The 23,108-nt window shown below is 41.2% G+C and overlaps 1 protein-coding gene across 1 annotated transcript in view; it reads right to left on the bottom strand.

Annotated features, from left to right (window-relative positions):
* Positions 1–4,153: 4,153 nt before the first annotated feature.
* Positions 4,154–23,108, bottom strand: part of VAV1 (vav guanine nucleotide exchange factor 1) — a 150,047-nt gene continuing 131,092 nt past the window's right edge. Inside the window, exons 19-27 of the mRNA XM_073615306.1 lie at positions 23,074–23,107; positions 21,482–21,618; positions 19,032–19,097; positions 18,070–18,101; positions 17,859–17,975; positions 15,650–15,737; positions 11,500–11,620; positions 8,218–8,369; positions 4,154–6,821 (exon numbers count right to left, since the gene is read on the bottom strand). Of these exons, the coding sequence (XP_073471407.1) occupies positions 6,768–6,821; positions 8,218–8,369; positions 11,500–11,620; positions 15,650–15,737; positions 17,859–17,975; positions 18,070–18,101; positions 19,032–19,097; positions 21,482–21,618; positions 23,074–23,107 (801 nt within the window). The 3' untranslated portion in view covers positions 4,154–6,767. The remainder of the gene's footprint in view (positions 6,822–8,217; positions 8,370–11,499; positions 11,621–15,649; positions 15,738–17,858; positions 17,976–18,069; positions 18,102–19,031; positions 19,098–21,481; positions 21,619–23,073; position 23,108) is intronic.

Below are 23,108 nucleotides of genomic sequence, written 5' to 3' on the forward strand. Positions count from 1 at the left end.
GTACTGTCCCGGGTCTTTTGTTATATTCACCCCTAAATACCTCATTTGATTTACCACCCTTATTGAATCTACCTGTCTCGGAAGCGGGTCTACCAGGGGGTCTATCGGCAGGAGTGAAGATTTTTCCCAGTTGATTTTTAAACCGGAGAAATTACCAAATTTTTTAATCAGTTTCATAGCTGCTAACAGTGAGGACTGTGTATCCTCCAAAAATAGCAGAATATCATCCGCATACATTGCGACTTTCTCTTCCTCGCTCCCTCTTCTAAACCCACAAAACTCTTGTGACGTTCTTAAAGCTACTGCCAGTGGCTCCACTGCGAGGGCGAAGAGCAGGGGCGATAAAGGACACCCCTGTCTCGTCCCCCTCCCCAACTGGAACCACGCGGAGCACTCCCCATTGACCCTGACTTTAGCTCTTGGTTTGTCATATAAAATTCTCAGCCATTTCACAAAATTAGGACTGAATTTAAACTCTGACAGTACTTTCCACAAATAATGCCATTCAAGGCTATCAAAAGCCTTGACTGCATCTAAAGATAAAATGGCTCTATTCCCCCCCTTCTCTGTAGGTAATTGTACATTACCATAGACACGCCTGATGTTCACGCTTACCGATCTATCCGGTATAAAACCTGTTTGGTCCGAATGTAATACTTTAGCAATTATCTTTTTTAACCTATTTGCTAGGACTTTTGCCAGGATCTTAATATTTGTACATAGGAGTGAGATTGGTCTATAGGAGGATACTTCTAACGGATTCTTCCCTTCTTTCAACAAAATTATAATAGTGGCTTCTGTCATGGACATGGGCAATCTACCTTCCACCACGGCCCCGTTTAAAACTTCCAGTAATTTTGGGAGCAAAACACCGGTCTCCTCCTTAGCGCGATTCCATTTTTTCCATTTCGATCTGTTCCCTTGTTCAACAGCTGCATGTGAGAAGGGCAGGGCAGGAAGCACACTGCAAAACAATACTGAGCTCAGCTACTGCTGCTATAGCTGGAGCCCATGCAACATGCATGCGTGGCTTTAGAATAAGGGTGAGCACTAGCTCCTGTGATGCTGGAGGTGAGTGCCTAATGTATGCCACAGCTTGTCAACTTTTCAGAAGGGGGAAAAAAATGTTAGCAATATGGGAGTTTTTCTTCCAGGGCTTTGGGAGCGCTGCAAATGGCCTACAGGCTTGGCAGTTAGATTATATATTTTTTCGAAACTGCTAAATATATTTTATGAGTAGTGCCTGACTGCATAGTGCATTTTATTCAAACCATGAACTTAGCCTATAGGGTGCATTTACATTAGAAGCAGGTTTGAAACCCTACATGTCATTGTGAGTTTGGGGGCTGTTTGAAAGACATCTGTGTCTGTTCATGTACAGATGTGTATTGAAATTACCCCTGAAGTTGCCAAAAGTAGTGCAGGAACTAATTTAGAAAATCGGTGTAGTGCTGCAAAGTCAGTGTCGCACAGATTCGGACGGTGCCGTTGCAGGCAATAGGCTGTGATTTGGTATGTGACATTACCCCGATGTGAACAGGGGGTTAAAAGCAGCGGAGAAAATGGTCTACACCCTCTTTGGAATATTATCACCTGCTGCCACTAGGCAGCTAAGTACTGGAACCCTCTGTGGTAAATATGCTGAGCAGGTCCCCCTAAAAGCTCATACACACTAGTTTTTTTTCTTTTCATTCAACTCGGTAGGGCTGAACAAAAACCTGACCGCTCAGAAGGAGCCACTGTAATATCTGATATTAGGACAGCGATCCCCTGCTGTGCTATTGTGTTCTGACAGGGGTATGGCCCTTGACTGAGAGGGCTGATTGGGAACCGGTCAGCAGACTTTCTTCTTGATCATGCTCCTTTGACAAAAGCCAGCCTGGCTGCAGTACACGCAGGCTGAAATACACACAGGCTGAATGCTGCATGGCATTTGGCAGCTGTGTACTAGGCTCTGATGATCTGATCTCGCACCTATCAAATGTTGATGCCATCATCTGATGCAGAGCCAGCTGTGTGGAACATTAACCACCAACACTGAGCATTCTTCTTTCAGCTGCCCACCAACGTTGGGGCATTCTTTCTTGCACTGTCCACTAAGGCTGGGGCATTGATAAATCCATTAATGTGGGTGGAGAGTGCATCTCTTGAGGATACGGGGGGCTTAAAATACTGGGGTCCATGATGCTTTTTTTTAGTGTATGTGAAGCCTTTTTTCAGTTTTGGCTACAATTGGAAATAGGACTTATATTGATAGACAGTTGTCCCTGTGACTGGTTTCCACATTGGAAGGTTTAGCCTCACATCCTTTGCCCACTCAAATAAAAAAAAAAAAATAAAAAATGTTGGCTTTCCCATTACGTTCTGCACCAGAGACAATGGTCACCAGTGAGGAGTTTATCCAGCTGAAACATAACAGCAATAATAACCCGACAGGTTCCATTTGATCTAAAATGAAAAAGGTTGGCTTTCCATTAAGCCACCACTCTTTAAAACATGTCATCAAGGACATGAGTTGGCAGTTACCTGGATTAGTAGACAGCCTAAGGTTTTTAAGTTCCTGCTGCTTTCTCTACTTGACAGATCTTGGGAGAAATCATTGAACAGGTTTAATAACCTCATCTGCTAGGTGTGTTATCTCCTAGATTGGTCTGTGTTGCCCCACCATAAGCAGAAAAACTTGACCAAGCTGTAATCATGCAACTGCCTTGTGATTGGGCAGCTAGACTTCATTTGGCAGGAATAGCTGCTTGAACAGAAACTAAAGGAAAACTACTTGATATAGAGCTATCCAGTGTTATACTGCATTCAAGGGCCCCTTTTACATATTAAACCTTCCTATGATGGTCTAAACTAAAAGGAGCATGCTATACTTTTTGTAACACGCTGAAAATAATATTCAGACCTGAATGATTCCTTGAGGTAATCTTTATAAAAAACATTTGTAAATCACAAGTACATTTGGCTTGTAAATTTGCTTTTGATAGTAGTTTGGAATCCAGTTGTCTCTATTGTAAAATACATTATTCTGGTTTCCTTAAGTAGTTGGAGATGCATATAATTGTTTATTTTGACATATTCCTGTTGTACTTTCATCCTTAACAACCATCAGATACAAGGTGTGACTGGAAGAGTAATGAGTCAGCTTTATGAATGAACTGAGCGTAGATGGTACTCTAGGCTCTTCAGTTCTATTCATGCCTGCGCAGTGCCTTTAAACAAAAACAAAAAATCCAGATACTTGCAAATGAAACACTGTTTTCAGCAGTTCATCTTTCAGGTGAAAGACAAACACTCATCCTCTGTATCCAACTGTAAAAATGTGGCTTATTTGCTTGGGATGATCTCATTACATTATAGTACTCCAATATCTAAATAATCCCTCCCCTCCTCATTTTCCCAAGTATATTTCCCATGTCTGAACATGACAACTAGACCCAAATTTTGTACACCATCAAATCTTACTCACTAATGCACCCGCAGTGGAAAGCAATACTATACCTGTACATGGCACCTCGCTGATTAGCACAAATATTTCCTGGTGACCCCACTAAATGTTTCCAAGGCTGTTTAGATACAGGCTCATTTTTTACACGCCTGGTGGACAGTCACCTGCCCCATTGTTCATAGTTTTTTGCCACAGATATAATAAATCCTGTGTATGATTTTTTTTTTTTTAAACAGACTATTCCCTTGAACCTCTCCTTAACTTGAAACCATCTCCAAATGCCAGTTTACATGTCTGACAGCTGTGAAAAAAACAATAGTGAAGGTATGGCTCTCCAATACTACAGATGTTGCAGTAGATAAATCCAGGATGCACTTGACACTAATTAATGGGAAATTGACAGTCATCTTGCAAGGCAAGATTCCAATGGGACTAGGAACCATGGGCCACCCAATTATTACCTGCAGACTTTGATCACTGTCTTTTTAACTTTAACAAACATTCTCTTTATCTTTTCTATACTACCTAGCCTTTGAGACTCTCCTTTGGCCAGATCCCACTTCCTATCCCTGACCTCTTCCCTTTTTTACTTCCCTTAATTATCTTTATGTTAGGACCTCTCCTTGGTCAATTTCTCTTCCTTCTTTAATAAATACTACTTTTAAAGTAAACCTTGGTTTGTTACAAAAAGCAAATACAACTTGGATACTTAAAACTCTTTAATAAAAACTAACCGAACAAGGGGAAAAAAAAAGTCCCGAATGCTGCACTTTTATCAAAACACATGTTCTATAGAGTTCACTGATAATGCACCTAAAACACATCTAAAATGGAATGTACCGTACCATGTATGTGATCCGGGCCTTAGTGTATAAGGCTGGCCACGGATGAGAAACTGTCTCATGGAGAGCACAGTGTGATCACCACCAAATTGGAAATATTCTTTAATAAGCACTTCCAAATGCGATTTCTTGCTGAACAGTTGTCAGATTATAACAGTTTTGACAGAGTAATGTCAGAATGGTAGATTTTTTTAATAGATAAATATCCCTGTCCCCAACCACTGATTGAATAGTGAAGGAGAAACAACATACAATTAGCTAATCTGTCAGTCTCTCTATCTACCACAATGTTCCTTGTTAGTGCATGAATAATGCAACACAGCTGTTTGGACCCTTGTGCTGCTTCCTGGTACTAGCTCTGCTGTACAGAGGATGCAAAAGACAGATACCAAGTAAAAAATTCAGGTACTTAGACTACTAGTTGCATTTAAAGGAGAAGCCAGCCCAGCCTGAGCTTGTTTGACTGGGCTTCTCCTATGAGTCACAGGAGTGCAATTCGTTTTGCACTCCTGTGACCCGTTTTCAGCAGAGAGCAGGCTGAAGTCCACTCTCTGCTGATGTCACAGGAAATGGTCCAGGCACTGCGTCATCACGACAAAGTCTGGATCCGCCAGGTGCCTGGACTGATACCCATCTCAGCCTCTCAGCGGGCCACTGAGAGCCTGAGACGGCCACCCTTCCACAGCTCGGTGCTCCAGTGAGCGCAGGGCGGGGGGCAGAGAGTTGCTTATTGACAGTCAGCAGCTCTCTGCGCGGGGGAACTGTGAGAACTGAGCCATTGGTGGTTGATCAACCAGTTCTCAGTGCAGAGGTGGCGGGGGACTGATGCTGCATCCACCTAGGTAAGTATAAAACTGCAAAAAAAAAAAAACATACTTCTCTTTTAAAAATACACTTGAATTATTTTTTTTTTTAAATAAATGCAGGCACAATTTGGTGTTTTGTGTGTGTTTTTTTTTTAAATCTCCCTGGGGTTCAGCTTTAAAGTAATTGTAAAGTCTTGTTTTAAAAAAACAAAACAAACATGTTATACTTGCCTCCTCTGTGCAGTTGGTTTTGCAAAGAGCAGCCCAGATCCTTCTCTTCTCGGGTCCCCCTTCAGCGCTCCTGGCCCCTCCCCCCGTTGGATGCCCCCACAGTAAGCACCTTGGTTAGGGGCACCCAAGCTGAGTCACCGCTCCCTGTGTCCATTCAGACATTGAGCAGTGGCCCAGCCTCACCCCCTTTCTCTCCTCATTTCCTGGCTGACTGATTTTGACAGCAGCAAAGCCAATTGCGCCGCACTGCTTTCTCAGCCAATAAAATTGGTGTCCCGGCAGCCAAGACACTCCTGCAATATCGCTGGATCTAGATGGACCTCAAGTAAGTATTAAGGGGGCTGCTGCACACAGAAGGCTCTTTATCTTAATGCATAGAATGCATTAAGATAAAAATCCTGCTGCCTTTACCACAACTTTAACTCTGAAAGTGGTCTCTTTTGCTGGTAAAGAGAGCTAAGTATAGGGTAGGCGCAGTGTTGTCTTGAACATACCAGCGAAACTGTTTGCTAAAAACGTTTGGGTTACAGTGTTTACCTCTGTCAGGGATGGCACAAGAAACATCTCTCTAACCTCCAACTGAAAACTGAAGCATCGTTAAAAATGACTATAACATACAGTGGCTTCTTTAGCAATTAAATCTTGTCAATGACTCATTCCTTGCCATCTTCATCCACCTAGGATATTCAAAAAAAATGACCAAATGTGACATTTTACTTCCTGCAAGCAGAGCTCCAAATACATTCTTTTTACAGTGTTTGTCAGAGCAACTTGAGAAATATTTCCTGCTTATGTGATTGGCTCACAGTTTTTCCTGGGGGACTGCACAGAACTTGAGGTAAATTACAGGCATTCCCTGTCCTGTCCTTTTTTACTGTGATCCTTTTATCTCTGACAGTAGTTGACAATGGAGCTGCAAGGGTTCTGTAGATGAAATGTCTCTCAATACACCACTAGGCTTGATTAAATGATTAGCGTATTCAGACTCTCTCACTTATCAGTGAGTTTTATTAGGTTGCTGGTTGGCCTGTCTCATTAACTCCAGGAATGAAGCATGTAATAAATCCTTGCAAAGCATATAATTGCCATGGAGAGAATTGTTTCAACAAAGGTGGAGTTGTAATTAAACTATGTCTTGAGAGGTAAGCTTTGCTTTCTATATATAGATTGTAAAAAAAAAGTCAGCTTATAACTTAAAGCTAGTACTTTATGAAGATGGACAAAAATGTAAAACTTGATGGTGTTCTTAGGAGTCCAAGGCATTAGCTGAATGGCAACAGCAGGGAGAAGTCTTCATAATCCTTCACATATTCACGTCATGCCATTTCACAAACAAGCTTGATCTCCATATGCATATCATTACAGCAACTCCTTAAATACTTTACAAAATAATTATTCTATTTTCAGTTTTGCTGCATATTCTGTCCCTTTTTTAGTCATTTAACAATACTCCGAAAAGTCATCGTCAACATAATTTGAGGGGAACCAACCGATCTGGAAAAATAATGAAAGTCATGATATTAACAAATACACAGATGTTTTGCACAATTTTGTGTTAAAGCTCAGAAATCTAGAAGTGATAGGGTTCAACCCTGCTTGAAAAGGAACATCATACTGCTAATTAATTCGAAATCAACCATAAATCCAGAGGATTGATGGTTTACAAGATTAGTTAATCCTGTGGGCAGTCCAGTCCTAGATAACCTATTTGGTAATACTAAAATTAGAGCAGACTGTGGTCTGGTGTTTACTGAGTTTAGAAGGGGGAATAGTCTTGTTCATACAGAACATGGAGGGGACAATTGTCTGATGCATTCCGAGGGGACAGTGGTCTAATGTCTACTGAACTCAGTAGTCAGTAAGGCTGGTTCATATGAAAACTGAAGAGGAAAATAGTTTGATGCATACTAAACTTGAAGTAGCCAGTGATCTGATGAGCACAAAATTGAAGCAGACAAGAGTCTTATACATACTTAAATAGGAACTCAGAAAAATTAAAAGTTAGCAGCTACAAATACTGTAGCTGTTGACTTTTAATAAACAAGTACCGGGAACTCAAGTGTGGGAAGTTGGCTGTGACTCCCTACTGGCTCAGAGCCAGCTACCTACTTTGTGAGTCACGCTGCACTTTCTGAATGGACCTGCAGCCCCCTGGGATCTGTGTTGTGTCCCAGGAGGTTAGGGGCAGGGCGAACTTCTGCTCGGATTGCCTGGGAGCGGGTAGCTGTCAAAACTAGGTACTCGTCCTGTGAAAAAAAAATTGATTTCCATTAATGGCAGAGGGGGGAGGAGGAGTAAAGTTAGCAGAACTTCTGATTTTATGTGAAGTTCTGCTTTAAAGATGAATTTCAGGTAACTTGTGGTCAAAATGCAGCAGGGAGCCAGTACAGGACCCAGAAGCTAGTGGAGATAACTGTAGTAGCAGTAACTACTACAGTGATTTCCGGCTTCCAGAGGGATGCCACAGGTATGGCACATACTGTACATGTATATTGGCCCAAGCTGGAGCAATGTAACTATAACTTCCAATAACTGGAATTCAGCTTTAACTTGGAGGGGACAGTGGTCTGATGCACACTGATGAGGAGAGGACAATAGTCTGATGCATACTGAACTTAGAGGGGATAATAGTATGACACTATGCAGTGGCGTAATGCATATTGAACATGGAGAGGACATGCTAAACAGTGGTCTGATACATGTTTACTGGTCATATTTAAGTGTGGTAAAATATACTGTACAATTACATATCCCTCTTCATCAATTGAGTACTAACTGAACGTTAAAGTTGATTGGTTGGGATTAATTACTATACATTGCAAACTAAAATATAGCCAAGTGATCCTCATTCTACTACTAAAAGCTTTGTCATGCATAGAAACTATCTTACCTTGCCATAAACTTCACCTTTCCACCATCCTTGGTGTCCTTTCTTGCTGAGAATCTTGATGACATCTCCTTCCTTTAAACTTAGTTCAGTTCTGTCTCTCGCACAGAAGTCATAACGTGCTCGAGCTGATCCAAAGTATTTCATCCTCTTATCTATTACAAAAAAAAATATATAAGAAAGGCGCTAGGAATACCTGATGGGCCACAACAGTAAGGCAGGAACAGCTCTAGGACATTCTAAAATGGTGCATAAAACAATGGGGCCATAGATAGGTCTTTGAAAAGCTGTAGATGGCTTCTTAAGGAAGAAGGTAGTATCGCAGTCAGCACAGGGCAGCTCTTCTTAGGAGTGAAGCTAACTCGGAGTCATCCATGAGAAAAAGAGAGAGTAGCGCCTCTAGTTAAAACTGCTTTATTCAATGAGGTAACAAATACAATAGCCACTTACATATCAGCAAGGAACAATGCTCTCTGTGAGTCAATGGCTAGAGGCAGGCTGCAGATGGAGCACAAGCTGGTGAGAAGCCGGTATTCCATGGCTGCAAGCGAGGGCAGAGAACAGGGATGGGAACTGCCGCTCATGCAGGGAAGGAACGGGCAGCTCGCTGAATCAGCGTGTGACGTCAGCCGGGTGGATGGAAACCCAACGCGTTTCAGAGCATGCGCAGCGGCTGTGGGGCGCATGCGCGCTCCTTTCTCAAGTGTAATGATAGGACATAGATGGGAGAGCTTATATGTGTGCCGGCTACAAGACAATGCACTAGTGGCTAAAACAAAAGAGCTCTAAGTATGGCATTAACAAATCTACTGTAGGTGTTACAAAGTGTGATAAAGCCAATTATCTATAACAAGATATAACTGTACAAATAGAGATTAAAAATATGGCGGTGACAATGAAAATAAAATAAGATAACAGTAATAATAAAATTAATATTAAAAGTATGACAGGGAATTCACTGACCTTCCCAAAATAACATAACGTTGATACACATATTGTGAACAATAATATAAGGAGGAATCAAAGTCATAATGAAAATAGAAGATTAATCAAAATAAAGATAATATGTGAAAGATAAAAGTATGAGTGAATAAAATAAATAACAATTGTTGATAATAATGTAAAATTAATATTAAGAACGAAATTGACATAAAATAAGATGTAATAATTAATCATTACTGGATAAGACAATATATAACGGGGATGACCAAAGAAATTTTGGCTGAAAACCAAACTTCTAGCTGGCAACTAGGTGCACAATATGAATTTATGAGTAGTAATAATTTTAAAATAAATTCAATATATGTAGGTATGCAGGTACCCGCATTCACCATATGTGAAACAGCAACATTTATGGAAATATGAGGACAATTTTTATTTAATATATAGTATTTAGTGTTAAAGAGGGGACTAAAATGGGGGAATAGTCGAGTGTACTCAGAAAAAATATGCGACAAGAGATTATTGCCCGTTCCTTCCCTGCATGAGTGGCGGTTTCCATCCCGGTTCTCTGCCCTCACTTGCAGCCACGGAATACCGGCTTCTCACCAGCTTGTGCTCCATCTGCAGCCTGCCTCTAGCCATTGACTCACAGAGAGCATCGTTCCTTGCTGATATGTAAGTGGCTATTGTATTTGTTACCGCATTGCATAAAGCAGTTTTAACTAGAGGCGCTACTCTCTCTCTCTCTTATCTATTGCAGTCAACATCAATACACCTGTTCCCACTGCAAAACTAAGACAAACTAAGACACAAATGCCCATTTACATATAGTGCAGAGCAAAAGTGTGAGAATACGTGAAATAAGTGCGCGTGAAATTGCACACAAATACATAAACAAAAACTGAAAAAGTAGATGCTCAAACAGGAGTATCGGGTGCAAGAGGCCTAAATATGCTTAAAGGGGTTTACTTCACTACATATGGCAATGTATCAATTGAAGCCAACCCAACCAACCCTCCACAAAAAGGCAACAATAATTTCCCATACTTGTGCCTTTTTGTTCTACAGCCAACATATTAATGTTGAATATTTCATCTACAACAGGCCATCCATTCCCATTTACTGAGATTCTTGCGTGTGTCTTTCTCTGAACCTACAGTTGAATTGGGGCCATGCTTCCACTGCTAGGTTGAGTCCCTCTAAACCTATTACAATTTTTTAATAACATGGGAATTTAAATTAGTTATAAAAGTGGGCAAGTTTTGAAACAACACTGAGAAAAAAAGTTGAGCTTAAAGTGTTACTAAACCTAGGACCCTGCATAACAATATCTGGTCTCCCACAGTACACAGGACATGGAAATGCAATTATTTTAGTAAATATAAACTGCTAAATACGTTTTCTCATCAACAGTTAATAGCAGTCTTGTGACTTCTATCGGTGTCCAGCCAAGAACTGCTGGTTAAAGCTTGTAGGAGGAGACTTCTGACTGTCCTATAAGACTTCAAGACCCCTGACTCTGTATCTGGACAGCTGATTGGCCCTGTGCTGATCACATGCATCCTACCAAACTGAGCGTGTGCAGCCTGACTCCAAAGACTCTGTGTTATCAGGAAATTATTAGGGGACAGTGGAAGGAGGATCAGAGAAGACAGGATCAAACAGCCTTTTTACACAATGCGGAGAATTAACCCCTTTATTCCACAGTGAGTATAACAATAATGCTTTACTGCAGTGGTCATCAACCCTGTCCTCAGGGCCCACTAACAGGCCAGATTTTATGTATTACCTTGGGGAGATGCAGACTAGAATACTGCAATCACTGAGCAGCAAATGATATCACATGTGATGTATTTCAGTTATCTTGCAAACCTGGCCTGTTAGTGGGCCCTGAGGATAGGGTTGATGACCACTGTTTTACTGCATATACAGACTGATTTACTGTAGTGGGTTTAGTAACTCTTTAAATTAAACATAATATCACATGTACTATACACTGGACCAGTAAAAATGATGACTAGGGTGTTCTGTTTTTAACCACAAGCTGCATTTTGTACCCAAACAGCCTTACCCCACACTCCAGGCATGAGAGTGTGGGGTACAGAATAATGTGATAAAAGACTGCAGTTGTTTTCCTCGGATCACTAGAGAAGATTGACTAATCTAGCTGCATGAAATTACAAAAAAACAAACAATAAAGCCCATGATGATCTACTGATTGACTTGATGTCTTCAGTTGTTTTAAATAAGGATTACTCCAACAGTTTTGTGTCTGCTGGCTGTCTTCCCAGTTATCTGTCGTGTGAACCATTTGCCATAAATAAGAAATATGTTTTTACATACCATCTGCTGCCATTCTAGAGGTTTCTTTCCTTTCTGGTTCTTTGAAAGGAAACTGAAGCAGTGTATCCAAAAGCTTAAAGCAATCTTTTAATGAGTTATGTTGGTAAAACCCAACCAATTCCTGCAAGAAACATATACATATATATCAGTGAAGGTAGTGTCTATTTAACAGTTTAGTCATCATGTCAACCTTGCTGTTAGGCTGAGTTACACAATGCAAACTTAAATGGACCATGTCTTAGTGTTTAGACTGAGTCACAGTATTTGTTAACCTCATAATGGTCCCATTTCATGTGATTGGTAATGCTTATATCTTGCACTGTAGCTGTACCACTAAGGTCGGCCATACACGGAGCGAAAATCTTTCTTGCAACCACAGACAGTGTTGATGCCGGAATCCCTCCTGTACGATCATTCTCTTCTCCTGGCGGGTGGGCGGGCAAAGGAAGTGATTATCGCTAGCACCTATAGGCGCTGCTAGCAATGAGTGCAAGAGAATCCGGCAGGCTGGTTGTACTCAAGTTGATCAAACAACTTGGTACATTCAGCTTGCCCATTAACGTTTCGAACCTCGGCATGTTCCTGCTGAACCGGCCAAGATTCGCACCATCTAAGGCAGGCCATAGATTATGCAATTTTTCTTTCCTTCCTCAAGTGGAAGGGAAAAAAAATGCTTGATTCCCCTATCAACACAGTGAGCGTTGATGGGGGGAATCCCTCCCACAATGCTATTATGTTCTGCAAGCAGGGAGCCTACCCTGCCGGCAAAACATAATGATTAGTGTTGCCGGCTATAACCAACAGCACTAATCGTTTGGGAAAAACCCAACAGGCTAGTAGATCGACTTGTGTACAACCAGGGTGCCCATACATGGACTGAAACTCAGACAGTTTGCTGAACTTGGAAAATGTCAACAAAGGCATGACTGTCAAAGTTTATACAAGAATAAACTTGACTAATAACCTAACAGCATGGGGCAGAGGCGAAGCTAGACATTCTTTCACCCAGGGCAAACACTCAGTTTGGTGCCCACCCAAAAGAGTTCTCCATCTGGGTAGCAATACGGCTGATTGGCTGGCCTGTGCCCAGTATCAGTGAGTGAATGAGGGCTGACATTTGGTCTTAACATTGCATGTGGTGTTGCACACATAGTATGAAGGCCTACACAATCACTGCATAGGTGAGGTGTGAATGAGGTGATTTCAAACCTCACTTCCATAGTGGATTAGGAGAGGGGCACAGCCAGGAAAGGAGCAGTGAGCCAAGAAGTGTGCCTTTAATAGGGCCAGCTTCTATGCGCTCTTTTCCTTCCCAGTGGCACCCTCCTAATCCGCCACGGAGCTGAGGATTGAAATTTGCCTCATTCTACAGTCATGGCTGGCTTATTGAAGGCCTGTCCCACTGGGCTGTTTTTTTTTTGTTGTCGCAGCGAATGAAGCAATTTCAATCCTCACCTCCAGTTAGTGCCATCTTAATAGTAACAAAAGTAATGCACTGGGGCCCCTACTAGGGAGATGGTGACCTGTGGCGCAGTACGTACACCGTGGCAAAAAGCTGGTGTGCCTTTTTAGTCTGATTAGAAATAACAAATAAACACAACCAAGGAATTATACCAAATTAAATGCACCCCTGTACACACTGTCCCACCCTCTCTACACACTGCCCCTCTTTTCCCCTGTATTAATTTTTTTATTATTTTATTTACATTTTTTTAATTATTTGTTATATTTTTTACAACGCTGTTGGGGGTCTTAGGTGAGAGAGTTCCAAATAGACCCCTGATGTCTCACTTTTGGCACAGAGAAAGGGAGTGGGGACATAGATTATACAATCCCTTTCTCTGCAGCCTCTTCTGCATTGGAGAAAAATTAATAAGAAGCACTCTCTGGCTTCCTGTTCATTCACAAACTAAATACCCTAAGAGCCCTTGCACACTGGGGCGGTTTGCAGGCGCTATTGCGCTAATAATAGCGCCTGCAAACCGCCCCGAAAGTGTCGCTACTTTCATTCCAGTGTGCAAGCCCCGAGGGCTTGCACACTGGAGCGATGCGCTGGCAGGACGGTAAAAAAAGTCCTGCTAGCAGCATCTTCGGAGCTGTCAAGGAGCGGTGTGTATACCGCTCCTTTACCGCTCCTGCCCATTGAAATCAATGGGACGGCGCGGCTATACCGCCGGCAAAGCGCCTCTGCAGAGGCGCTTTGCGGTGGTATTTAACCCTTTCTCGGCCGCTAGCCCGGGGTAAAACCGCCCCGCTAGCGGCCGCATACCGACGGTAAAACGCCGCTAATAATAGCGGCGTTTTACCGCCGACGCCGCCCCCCGCCCCAGTGTGCAAGGGCTCTTACTACAAGTGGAGTCTGCAATCTAACATGTTCAGCCAATATTTTATACATTGTAAAGTAACATTCTGTGCTTAGTATAAATCTCCCTCAAATTATATCAATATTCAACAAAACAACTGCACTCCCTGTATTACACATAACAATACATATATATAAAGAAAGGTGAAGTATATTACGTTGTCATTTAAAGTGCATATAAGTGCCTTATATTCATACTTAGTCTGGTTGAAAGAAGACACAAGTCCATCAAGTTCAACCAATAGAAGGAAATAAATAAATAAATTATACAATCCTATATATACACAACCCTTTACCCACAGTTGATCCAGGAGAAGGCAAAAAAGAAAACCCAATAAAGCAAGATCCAACTTGCTCCAGCAGGGGAATAAAATTCCTTCCAGATCCCCCAAGAGGCAATTGGATATTTCCTGGATAAACTTTACATATAAATATTGGTATCCAATTATATTAAGCGTATCTAGGAAAGAATCCAGGCATCTCTTAAAGAGGAGTTCCACCCACTTTTGAGAAGTGGTCTTAAACGAAAGACCACCTCTCCACCCCTCATTTTTGGATATTAATTTTTTTTTTTTCTTTTAACATACCTTTTTATGAAGTACAGCCTGTACTTCCGATCCATCCGGTCCACGGCGCAGGACGTCATATCCTTTTTGTGCAGCGAGCCCCCCTGTTGTCTTCTGGGACCTGTGTGTGTCCCAGAAGATAGCTGGCCATTCACAAAGCGCCACATGACTCGCGCATGCGCAGTAGGAAACAGGCAGTGAAGCCACAAGGCTCCACTGCCAGTTTCCCTTAGTTAGAACTGCGGCGCCTGCACCCGATCCGATGGACAGAAATCCCCCATACCCCACCATGCCACAACCAAAAATGCAAATGCATCCCAATCCAAAACTGAAAAATGAATAAATATAATATCAAAATATATATACATACATGACATGTAAATATACATATAACAAATTCATCATAATATATACTAATTCAATAAATTAAACGATAATAATCCCACATTCCTAAATTCCATGTGCTGTGATATAGAAAAAAAGAGAAAAAAAAGTCCCAAAATGAATGGTGATAATTAAATAGGAAAATAACAGTACTCCACTTGTGCACCTCCTAAGATTCTTGTGCTTTTAGTGATCCCCCAACAGTGCTTCACTCAAAACTGATAAAATCAGCATCTTACCAAATAATATGACATCATTACAGGTCTAACTTTAGCTTAGTGAGAACACCCCTCACTTATAGGCCACACGGCTCCAATCCAAACATCACTCAGGGTTTTAGATAGCAGTATGACCTCTTAATGTAGATCCCCACAAACACCTCCTGCAGAAATGCTAAGGCAGCATGCTCATAACATATGGAGCAGCATTTACATAGAGAGAGGAAGAGGAATGCTCATTGTGCAATGTCCAAAAAACTCTTTATTATAAAAAGACATATGCTCACAAGCACAATATGTAATCAGGCATTAAGTACAAGAAATCATCCAGCGCCCCGATGGTCATGCTAACATCACCACTACAACCTCCGCCCCTGCGCTAGTGGGGCACTGTTATTTTCCTATTTAATCATCACCATTAATTTTGGCACTTTTTTTACATCATTTTTTTTCTATATTACAGCACATGGACTTTATGAATTTGGGATTATTATCATTCAATTTATTGAATTAGTATATATTATGGTGATTTTTTTATATGTATATTTACATTTCATGTGTGTATATATATTTTGATATATTTTATACATATATGTTAGAGTAGAAGGTGGTTTACTTACTGGAAGTCCCTTGAAGCCTTTCTTTTCTGTGAGTCTCCAGATCCCTTCCTGAACAGTTACTTTCATGTGCTTTATTTCCTGGTTAAACCTAAACACAGTAAAAAAGTTAAAGGAGTTGTAAAGGCAGAAGGTTTTTTTTATCTTAATGTATTCTATGCATTAAGATAAAAAACTTTCTGTGTGTAGCAACCCCCCAGTATCCCCTAATACTTACCTGAGGTCCATCTCTCTCCAGTGATGTCCACGAACGTCTAAGTCGACCGGGACACTCCTCCTGCTTGGCTGAGACACAGCAGCAGTGCCATTGGCTCCCACGGCCGTCAATCAAAGTCAGTCAGCCAATCAGGGGAGAGATGGGGGAGGGCCAGGTCGGGACTCTGTGTCTGAATGGATACACGGAACTGCAGCTCGGCTCGGGTGCCCCCATAGAGATCTGCTGGCTGAGGGGACACTCGATAGGAGGTAGGGGCCAGGAGCAGCAAAGAGGGACCCGAGAAGAGGAGGATCTTGGCTTCTCTGTGCAAAAGCAACTGCACAGAGGAGGTAAGTATAACATGTTTGTTATTTTTTTTGTTTTTTAAAACAAGATTTTACAATCACTTTAAGGGGGCAAATGTCACTCTGTGTTAACTATATTTACTGCCTTTGCAGTCTGTGCTGGGGAGCAAAAGGACAAAGGGATGCTACTGGAAAAGAAGAGATCATGAATTCAGCATACCTTGGAACTCACCATATTTGACCCAGCAATACCCGATCTTGGCTCCGGTTGCTGGGTCATTATAGGAATGGTTACATCTCTGGAATTTGTCTGAGTCACACACGCTGCGCCTTGTATTTACTGGCTGCCAGGAGAAGAGGAGGGAGTGGGGTAGGTGGGGGTGAGCTGCCCCCACCAGTGGAAACATAAACATTGCTGTCGCCCGCAGGTTTTTTTTTACCAGCAAGAGCAAGGACAAAGGGTACTGAAGATGCTGGCATTTTCTTTAGAGACAATAGTTAAATTTTATCTGTTTACATGCATGCGTATGTAAAGTGTGTTGTATGCAGTGTGTATATATGTTGTGTGCATGTGGATAGTTGTATGCATTGCGTATGTAGCTCTACCCCCTTAAGGGCCGCTGGATTTTTGGTCCCTTCATAGCCAGGCAACACGCAATTTCGGCAGGCACACAAAGTCAGTAAGCCAGTCCAAGGGCTTTGTTTTTTATATTTATTGGGGTAAACAACTTGGATAGGGTATAGGGAGGTATGGAATGCCCAGAACAGACATGAAAAAGAATCTTTGTTTACAACTGCAGCTACTCTGTCTTCTTAGTCCAACTCCAGACTAATCCTATGGGAGACTACCTCCAAACAGACTAGCGACAATTCCAATATTGATCCCAGCACTGGTATTTCAGCAGCAAATCTTCCCAAGCAGGGTGTCAAAGCTGTCCCTCCTGAATGGCTAGCTTGGTATTGCAACCTGGCTGCCTTCCCCTATAGGCTGTGGGCGATGAACAAACAGAGGTTACTCACTCCGTCCCTGGAGCCCTCTAGCTGTGATGGTAACTTCTGGTCAGGCCTACTGCTGAACATGTTCCATGTGCTTGCAGGGTGTCTCAGGCCAGCCTGGCTAAGACTGAAGGGGGTGAGGGTTTCTTCTCAACTTACTTCCTTCCCATTGCTTCTCTCTCTCTGGCACTTTCTGCCTGGAGGCAGAGACCCTCAGCACAGGGGTCCCCTCCAAGCCTCTGGATCCTGGAATCTGTCTCCACATGGCCAGGCTCCTCAATACTTAAGGGTCATCTCCCCACCTTTTAGGCCATCCTTACCTAGGGATTGACAGATATCCCTTGATATTCAGGCCCTGATCTCTGCCCCCACTAAGTTCCAGAACCTTCAGGGAGCTTCTAGAAAACCAGGGGGGGCAACAGAGACCCAGCCTGCATAGTCTGCCAGCTAACTGAACAATTAACCCTGGCTACAGTGGAGCCTAACTAAATTTACCCAAATTTACAACTATGTACACAGGGGGTGCTACATGTACGTATATTGTATGCATGTGTATGCAATGTGTATGTGTGTTGTGTACATGAATGTGAAAGCACTGTGTATGTATGCTGTATAAATTCCATCATTTGGAGTGGTGTGCTACATGCCCTGCTATTAGTTATCAGGTCCAAAGGGAAATTTAATATGAGATAAATATGTAGAACAGTTTTCTTACTTGAGGCTTATTGCAAATTCTCCTGAGTCCTTTGTTCTTTGTCTGACCAAAAAAGTCCCATCAGAACGACCGGCTAATAATACTTCTGCTTCTTTTCTTTCCATGCCACCAGCATACCTTTAAAGCACAGAAGATCATTTCCGTTCATTATATTTCCAATCAAAATGAATGCTTATCTGTCTTTAGAATCCCATATAAACAAAGCTCTTACCAAGAATATAATGAGAGATCAGGTAATGGATGCTGTTGAGAAAATATCAATATCTATATTAGAAGTAGTATAATACAGGCACACATGTTATTACAGTCCGCATTTACCCAATGGCCCAAAAACTGTATGTTAATAGGCAATCCCACAGTTAACATCTGTCATGTGAACCATATCATTTGTATAATTTGCAAATGTATGTCAATGGAACCTAACACATTGGAGTTGATTTACTATAGGCAAATAGACAGTGGGGGGGATTTACTAAAACTGGTGCACTCGAATCTGATGCAGCTGTGCATGGTAGCCAATCGGCTTCTAACTTCAGCTTGTTCAGTTAAGCTTTGACAATAAAACCTGAAAGCTTAACGGTTTCTATACAGAGCTGCACCAGATTTTGCACACACCAGTTTTACTAAATCTCCCCCTGTGTACTGTGCAAGCATAATTGCACTCATTTCCCCCAGAGCTTAGTAATTATGGCAAAGCTTCACTTTGTAAAGAATGCCCAATCAGGTCCAAGGAAAAAAAAACAGAATTTTTACTTGCACATGATTGGATGATGGAAATCAGCAGAGCTTCACCACATTCACTAAGCTCTGGGAAAAATGAGTGCAACTGCACATGCAAAGTGCACAGTCTTTTTGCCTTTAGTAAATCAACCCCAATGCATGTACTGGCAGTGTTACAAATAGGTCTATCACCAATCATTAATTGGTTTCATAGATGAGGCTCTCTGATTCTTACTGTATTCAATTATATTGTAATTGTACTGTCTGCCCTTATGTTGTAAAGCGCTGCATAAACTGTTGGCGCTATATAAATCCCGTATAATAATAATAATGATCTCTGGGATGTGGTGCACTATTTACCTACTGACACCATTGTCAATATAATAACACCAATCATAAATAAGTAACATGGTCCACCAAAAAAACCTCATTCACAATTGAAACATCACTTACAGATATATAGGGCTTCACATGACTGCATGGGAAGAAACCAAGCTCGTAGGTGGAAGTATTGCGACCCTAAAACAGATAATTGAGCTTTTTTAAGTTTGTGAAACCAGAAAATAAAATTACAGTTATCCATAGCCGTTAGATTTCTCCTTTCATCTGCCTAGAATCTGATGTTACAGAGTCCTACGTTTTCAATGTTGTGTTCACCTCTCAGGTATGCTTTCCTGTGTGCTTTTTTTTTCCAAGAGAAAACTAGTAAACATTATGTTTTTTAACATTGTTATTTTCATAGTTATGTGTATAATAATTTTTTTTTTTTACCATTTTTTTATAAGGTGTAATCATGGAACTGCTTACTAAGAATGCTGGGTTTGCTAATAACAAAGTGTTGTAAAGCCTTGTACACATGATAAGAATATCAGCTATATGATCGCCTGTTTTGTTTTGCATGCTAGTCTTATATTAAAAATGAAGGGGTTACTAAAGTTATGAAAATTCTCATACGACAGAATACAACTTCGGAAGTGATGTAATGTGTTGTATTGTATTATAATGTATTCTTTTGTTTCAGAGCATGCAGGGTCTTGGTCTTCCGATATTTTTTTGGATGAATACTGTACTGATTAAACTAAAATCATTTGTTGAGGTATCGTACAAGAAAAATTTTCGCATTTGTCCCTTCAGATAATTTCGCATGACCTGTCGTGATCGGCTCTCCAAAGCTATGTACTAATGATCAGATTATCATATGATTGCTTTGAAAGTGCTATTTATATTCCTATTTTCTGATCGTGTGTACTAGGCATTTATGGCTAACTGTATTGACTCATTGGTCAAGACACTGCCATCTGCTAGTAGAGAGGAAGGAGGTGTGTCCCTTTTCTGATTTATCTGAGACCCAACCTGCTCAGCCATCTAATAGTTGAAAAATATATATGAAATTATGATATGCAACATTTACCGCATAAATAACCGATTAAAAATTATTTCAAAATAATAATGATTTTTTTTTTTTTAGTAATGAACATTATAGATTCCAATTAACCAACTAATCAGGGCTTAGCTTCCATTCCAACCTAAACTGGAAAATGATATATGAAATCTTAAGGCTGCAGCTGCCACCACTTTGCGCTTCCTTTGAACTAGTGTTTGCACATGAGCCCTTGACTAAATTAGATACCAGATAGACAAAGGCACTGCTTGAGCAACAGGTAGCAGCTACCTCCTTGTCTTCCAAAGGTGACATGTCAGTGCTAGTGTTTCTGGGTGTGCTGCCAACTGCATGTGCCTCTCCCCTTTCACTTCACTCTCCCTATCGTCATTGTGCTGCAGCAGTTGCCTCTCAACCTTAACTTCCATGCTATGTGAGCAGAGTGGTCTGTGTGTGAAATCCTCCCTCCTTGTGGCAGTGGACTTGAACCAATCAGAGAGTAGGAGAATTTAGGCCAATGAGGGCATCAGAAAGAGGATTTGCTGTGCAGTGGTGGATCATGGGATATGTAATCTTTAAAAGCGCAATAAAAGTGAATGGAGACTAATGTCTGCTTTTTGCTATGTACCACCACTTTAGAGAGGACCTGGTTGCAAGGATCTGACCGTAAGGGGCCGTTGTGCGGACTGAGACTTCTGGGACAACTGATCATTAACTTGTTTGTACCTGATCTGTTGTATACTGGGAGCAGTGAGCAGAACTATCGAGCTTAACCCCTTGTTGTCCACAGTTAATGCTTACTGAGATTGCCCCTTATTTCACAGCCCATCAGCCATCCTTTGTGTACAGTCTTCAAGAGACAGCTACATCAGAAGGGTCCCAATGAAAACCTACAACATTGTTAATTAGGCACAAGGTACTTTACAGTCACCTACAGGGGTATCCCTTTGCCAGTAACACACCCACCTGCTATTGAGTGCACTCAGGAACATTGTATGAGCATCTATTGCTAAGAAATTCAGTAAGGTTTCTTTTATGCCAGTCATGCTTTCATGGGTTGATGCTATTTTTCTGGATACTGTGTGGATTAGTGTAATGAGGCTTAGCCTTACTGAGGCGTAAGTTAATGGCAGTAAGTGAGGGTAACCTGCCCGTCAGTTCATCTAACGTATTCTGTTGCCCGCTTATCTTTTTATTGCATTTGCTTACCCTTTAATAATACATTCATCTCATTAATCCTCAAGTTGTGGTCTATTTTCCTGTGTACCATCATAAAGCAGTAGAAAATTAATGCTTATTCTACAGAGGTGTGAGTAACCTATAACAAGGTGTGATGGTGGGGCTCGAGCGGGTTATATAGTCGTGACATGAAACAGAGGATCCATCGTGTGTAGCACCACACTACTTAAAAAATAATTTTATTTATAATGATAAATATGTGACACAGTCAACAAAAATGATACTCCAAAATGAGATGATACAACACAAAAATGCACACTGCATCTGAAATCAGAAGACGCACCTCCCACCAGTTCTGTTCAGCTTCTGCTTTTGTCAGTTCTATGACATCCCCTTTTTGCATCTTCAGTGGTGGACCAAATGCAATAGGTGGCGGAGGAATTCCAAAGTATTCCTGACATGTTTCCATCTTTGTAAGACCTGCAATTGACAGACAGACTCTGATGTATTGGGGAAAAAGGTTTAGTTTATCTGTGAGCAGCCAAAACACCACCATTAAAGCTGAATAGAGCAAAGAACATATAAAAAAATGAAGGGTGATAAGTGATCTGCCTTTCCATTTGAATTATGGTCCAGAAGCTCTTACAGTCTCCCCTTTGGGTCTGGCAAGTGGAACAAAATAGTTTATTCCTTTTTTTCTCCCAAAAAACAATATAGCAGTGTTCTATATGAAATACTTAAAGTGGAATAGGGATTTAAATTCCCCAGACTGCTGCACTGGTTGCTTGGGCACTGATAGCTCATCACCCATGGAGGTAAGTACAGTGAGTAATTGGGGGGGGGGGGGGGGTTGAGGCTGTAGGGTATTAGTTCACCTTTTAATGTTTTCTAAAAGGTGAACTAACCCTTCAACTGATCTGTCAGTGAAAATTCAGTTAAATAATGCTTGTAACTATCCAGTTTTTATTTCCTTTCAAGTATTTTTATATATGAATTGCATTGCAGTTATTGTTCTCGTAAGTGCAAATAAACAACAGGGTAATATCACATATATTATCATAGTTATTGCAGTAGAGGATTTCAAAGCAGTTCACACAGTTCACCAAAACTGTCCAGATTGAATTAAGGTGAGATCCAACTATTTTACTTCTTAAGGACCCATGCACACTGGGTGTTTAGCCCCAGTGCATGAGGCTCCGGTGTTTAGGTGTGGGTGGAAGGTACTAGACTTTAAGGCAGTATGCGCTCAGGGACAAATGCTCAGAACACAGACTGCTTGCATTCCGGGCAGTTGTCCCTGGGCACATACTGCCCTAAGCATTAGTAGCAGTCAGTGCAATATCTGCCCTTCATAGACTTTTACAGGCTGCCAGGAGCGGGGCTGGAAAATGGGCCTGTACCTTCCAACTGGACCACACTGTTTCATCTCTATAAACCCACCTTGTGCTCAGGCAGAGAGCACAGGAAGTTATCAGCTCACAAGATATCTGGTAAAATCAACAGGTATTTTTTTGTATTTTTTAAACAGATACTGTATAACAAAACACTTCAACTTTACATTTAACAGACTTTAGGGAGAAAAATAAAGGGAGAAAACAAAAGGAGAAAATAAGAAAAGTTCATTGTTGGGGTTTATATACACTTTAACACCAGTGGCAACAAATACACAGGTCAATTAATGGCGGAGAAGGCATAAAGCATCTTTTACTGACAATAATTCATTTATAAATGGGCATCAAGGTATTTTCTTAGGACAGTACTACAGTGGAACATGCTAGTAAGTATAAAGTAAGTCATAAAATGACTACTTTATAAAAGATCTTTTCTAAACTGAACGGATCATAATTATACTTTTGGTTGCAATCAAAGTGTACTATCTAGGCAGATGAGATGACAAACTATATATGTGTTATGTTTTTTTTTTAAGTAACTTACCTGAGTCTGTTCTTTTATTTGGTGGTCCACGGCCC

The sequence above is a fragment of the Aquarana catesbeiana genome, linkage group LG02 (assembly GCF_042186555.1).
Source record: "Aquarana catesbeiana isolate 2022-GZ linkage group LG02, ASM4218655v1, whole genome shotgun sequence".
NCBI classification, from domain to species: Eukaryota; Metazoa; Chordata; class Amphibia; order Anura; family Ranidae; genus Aquarana; species Aquarana catesbeiana.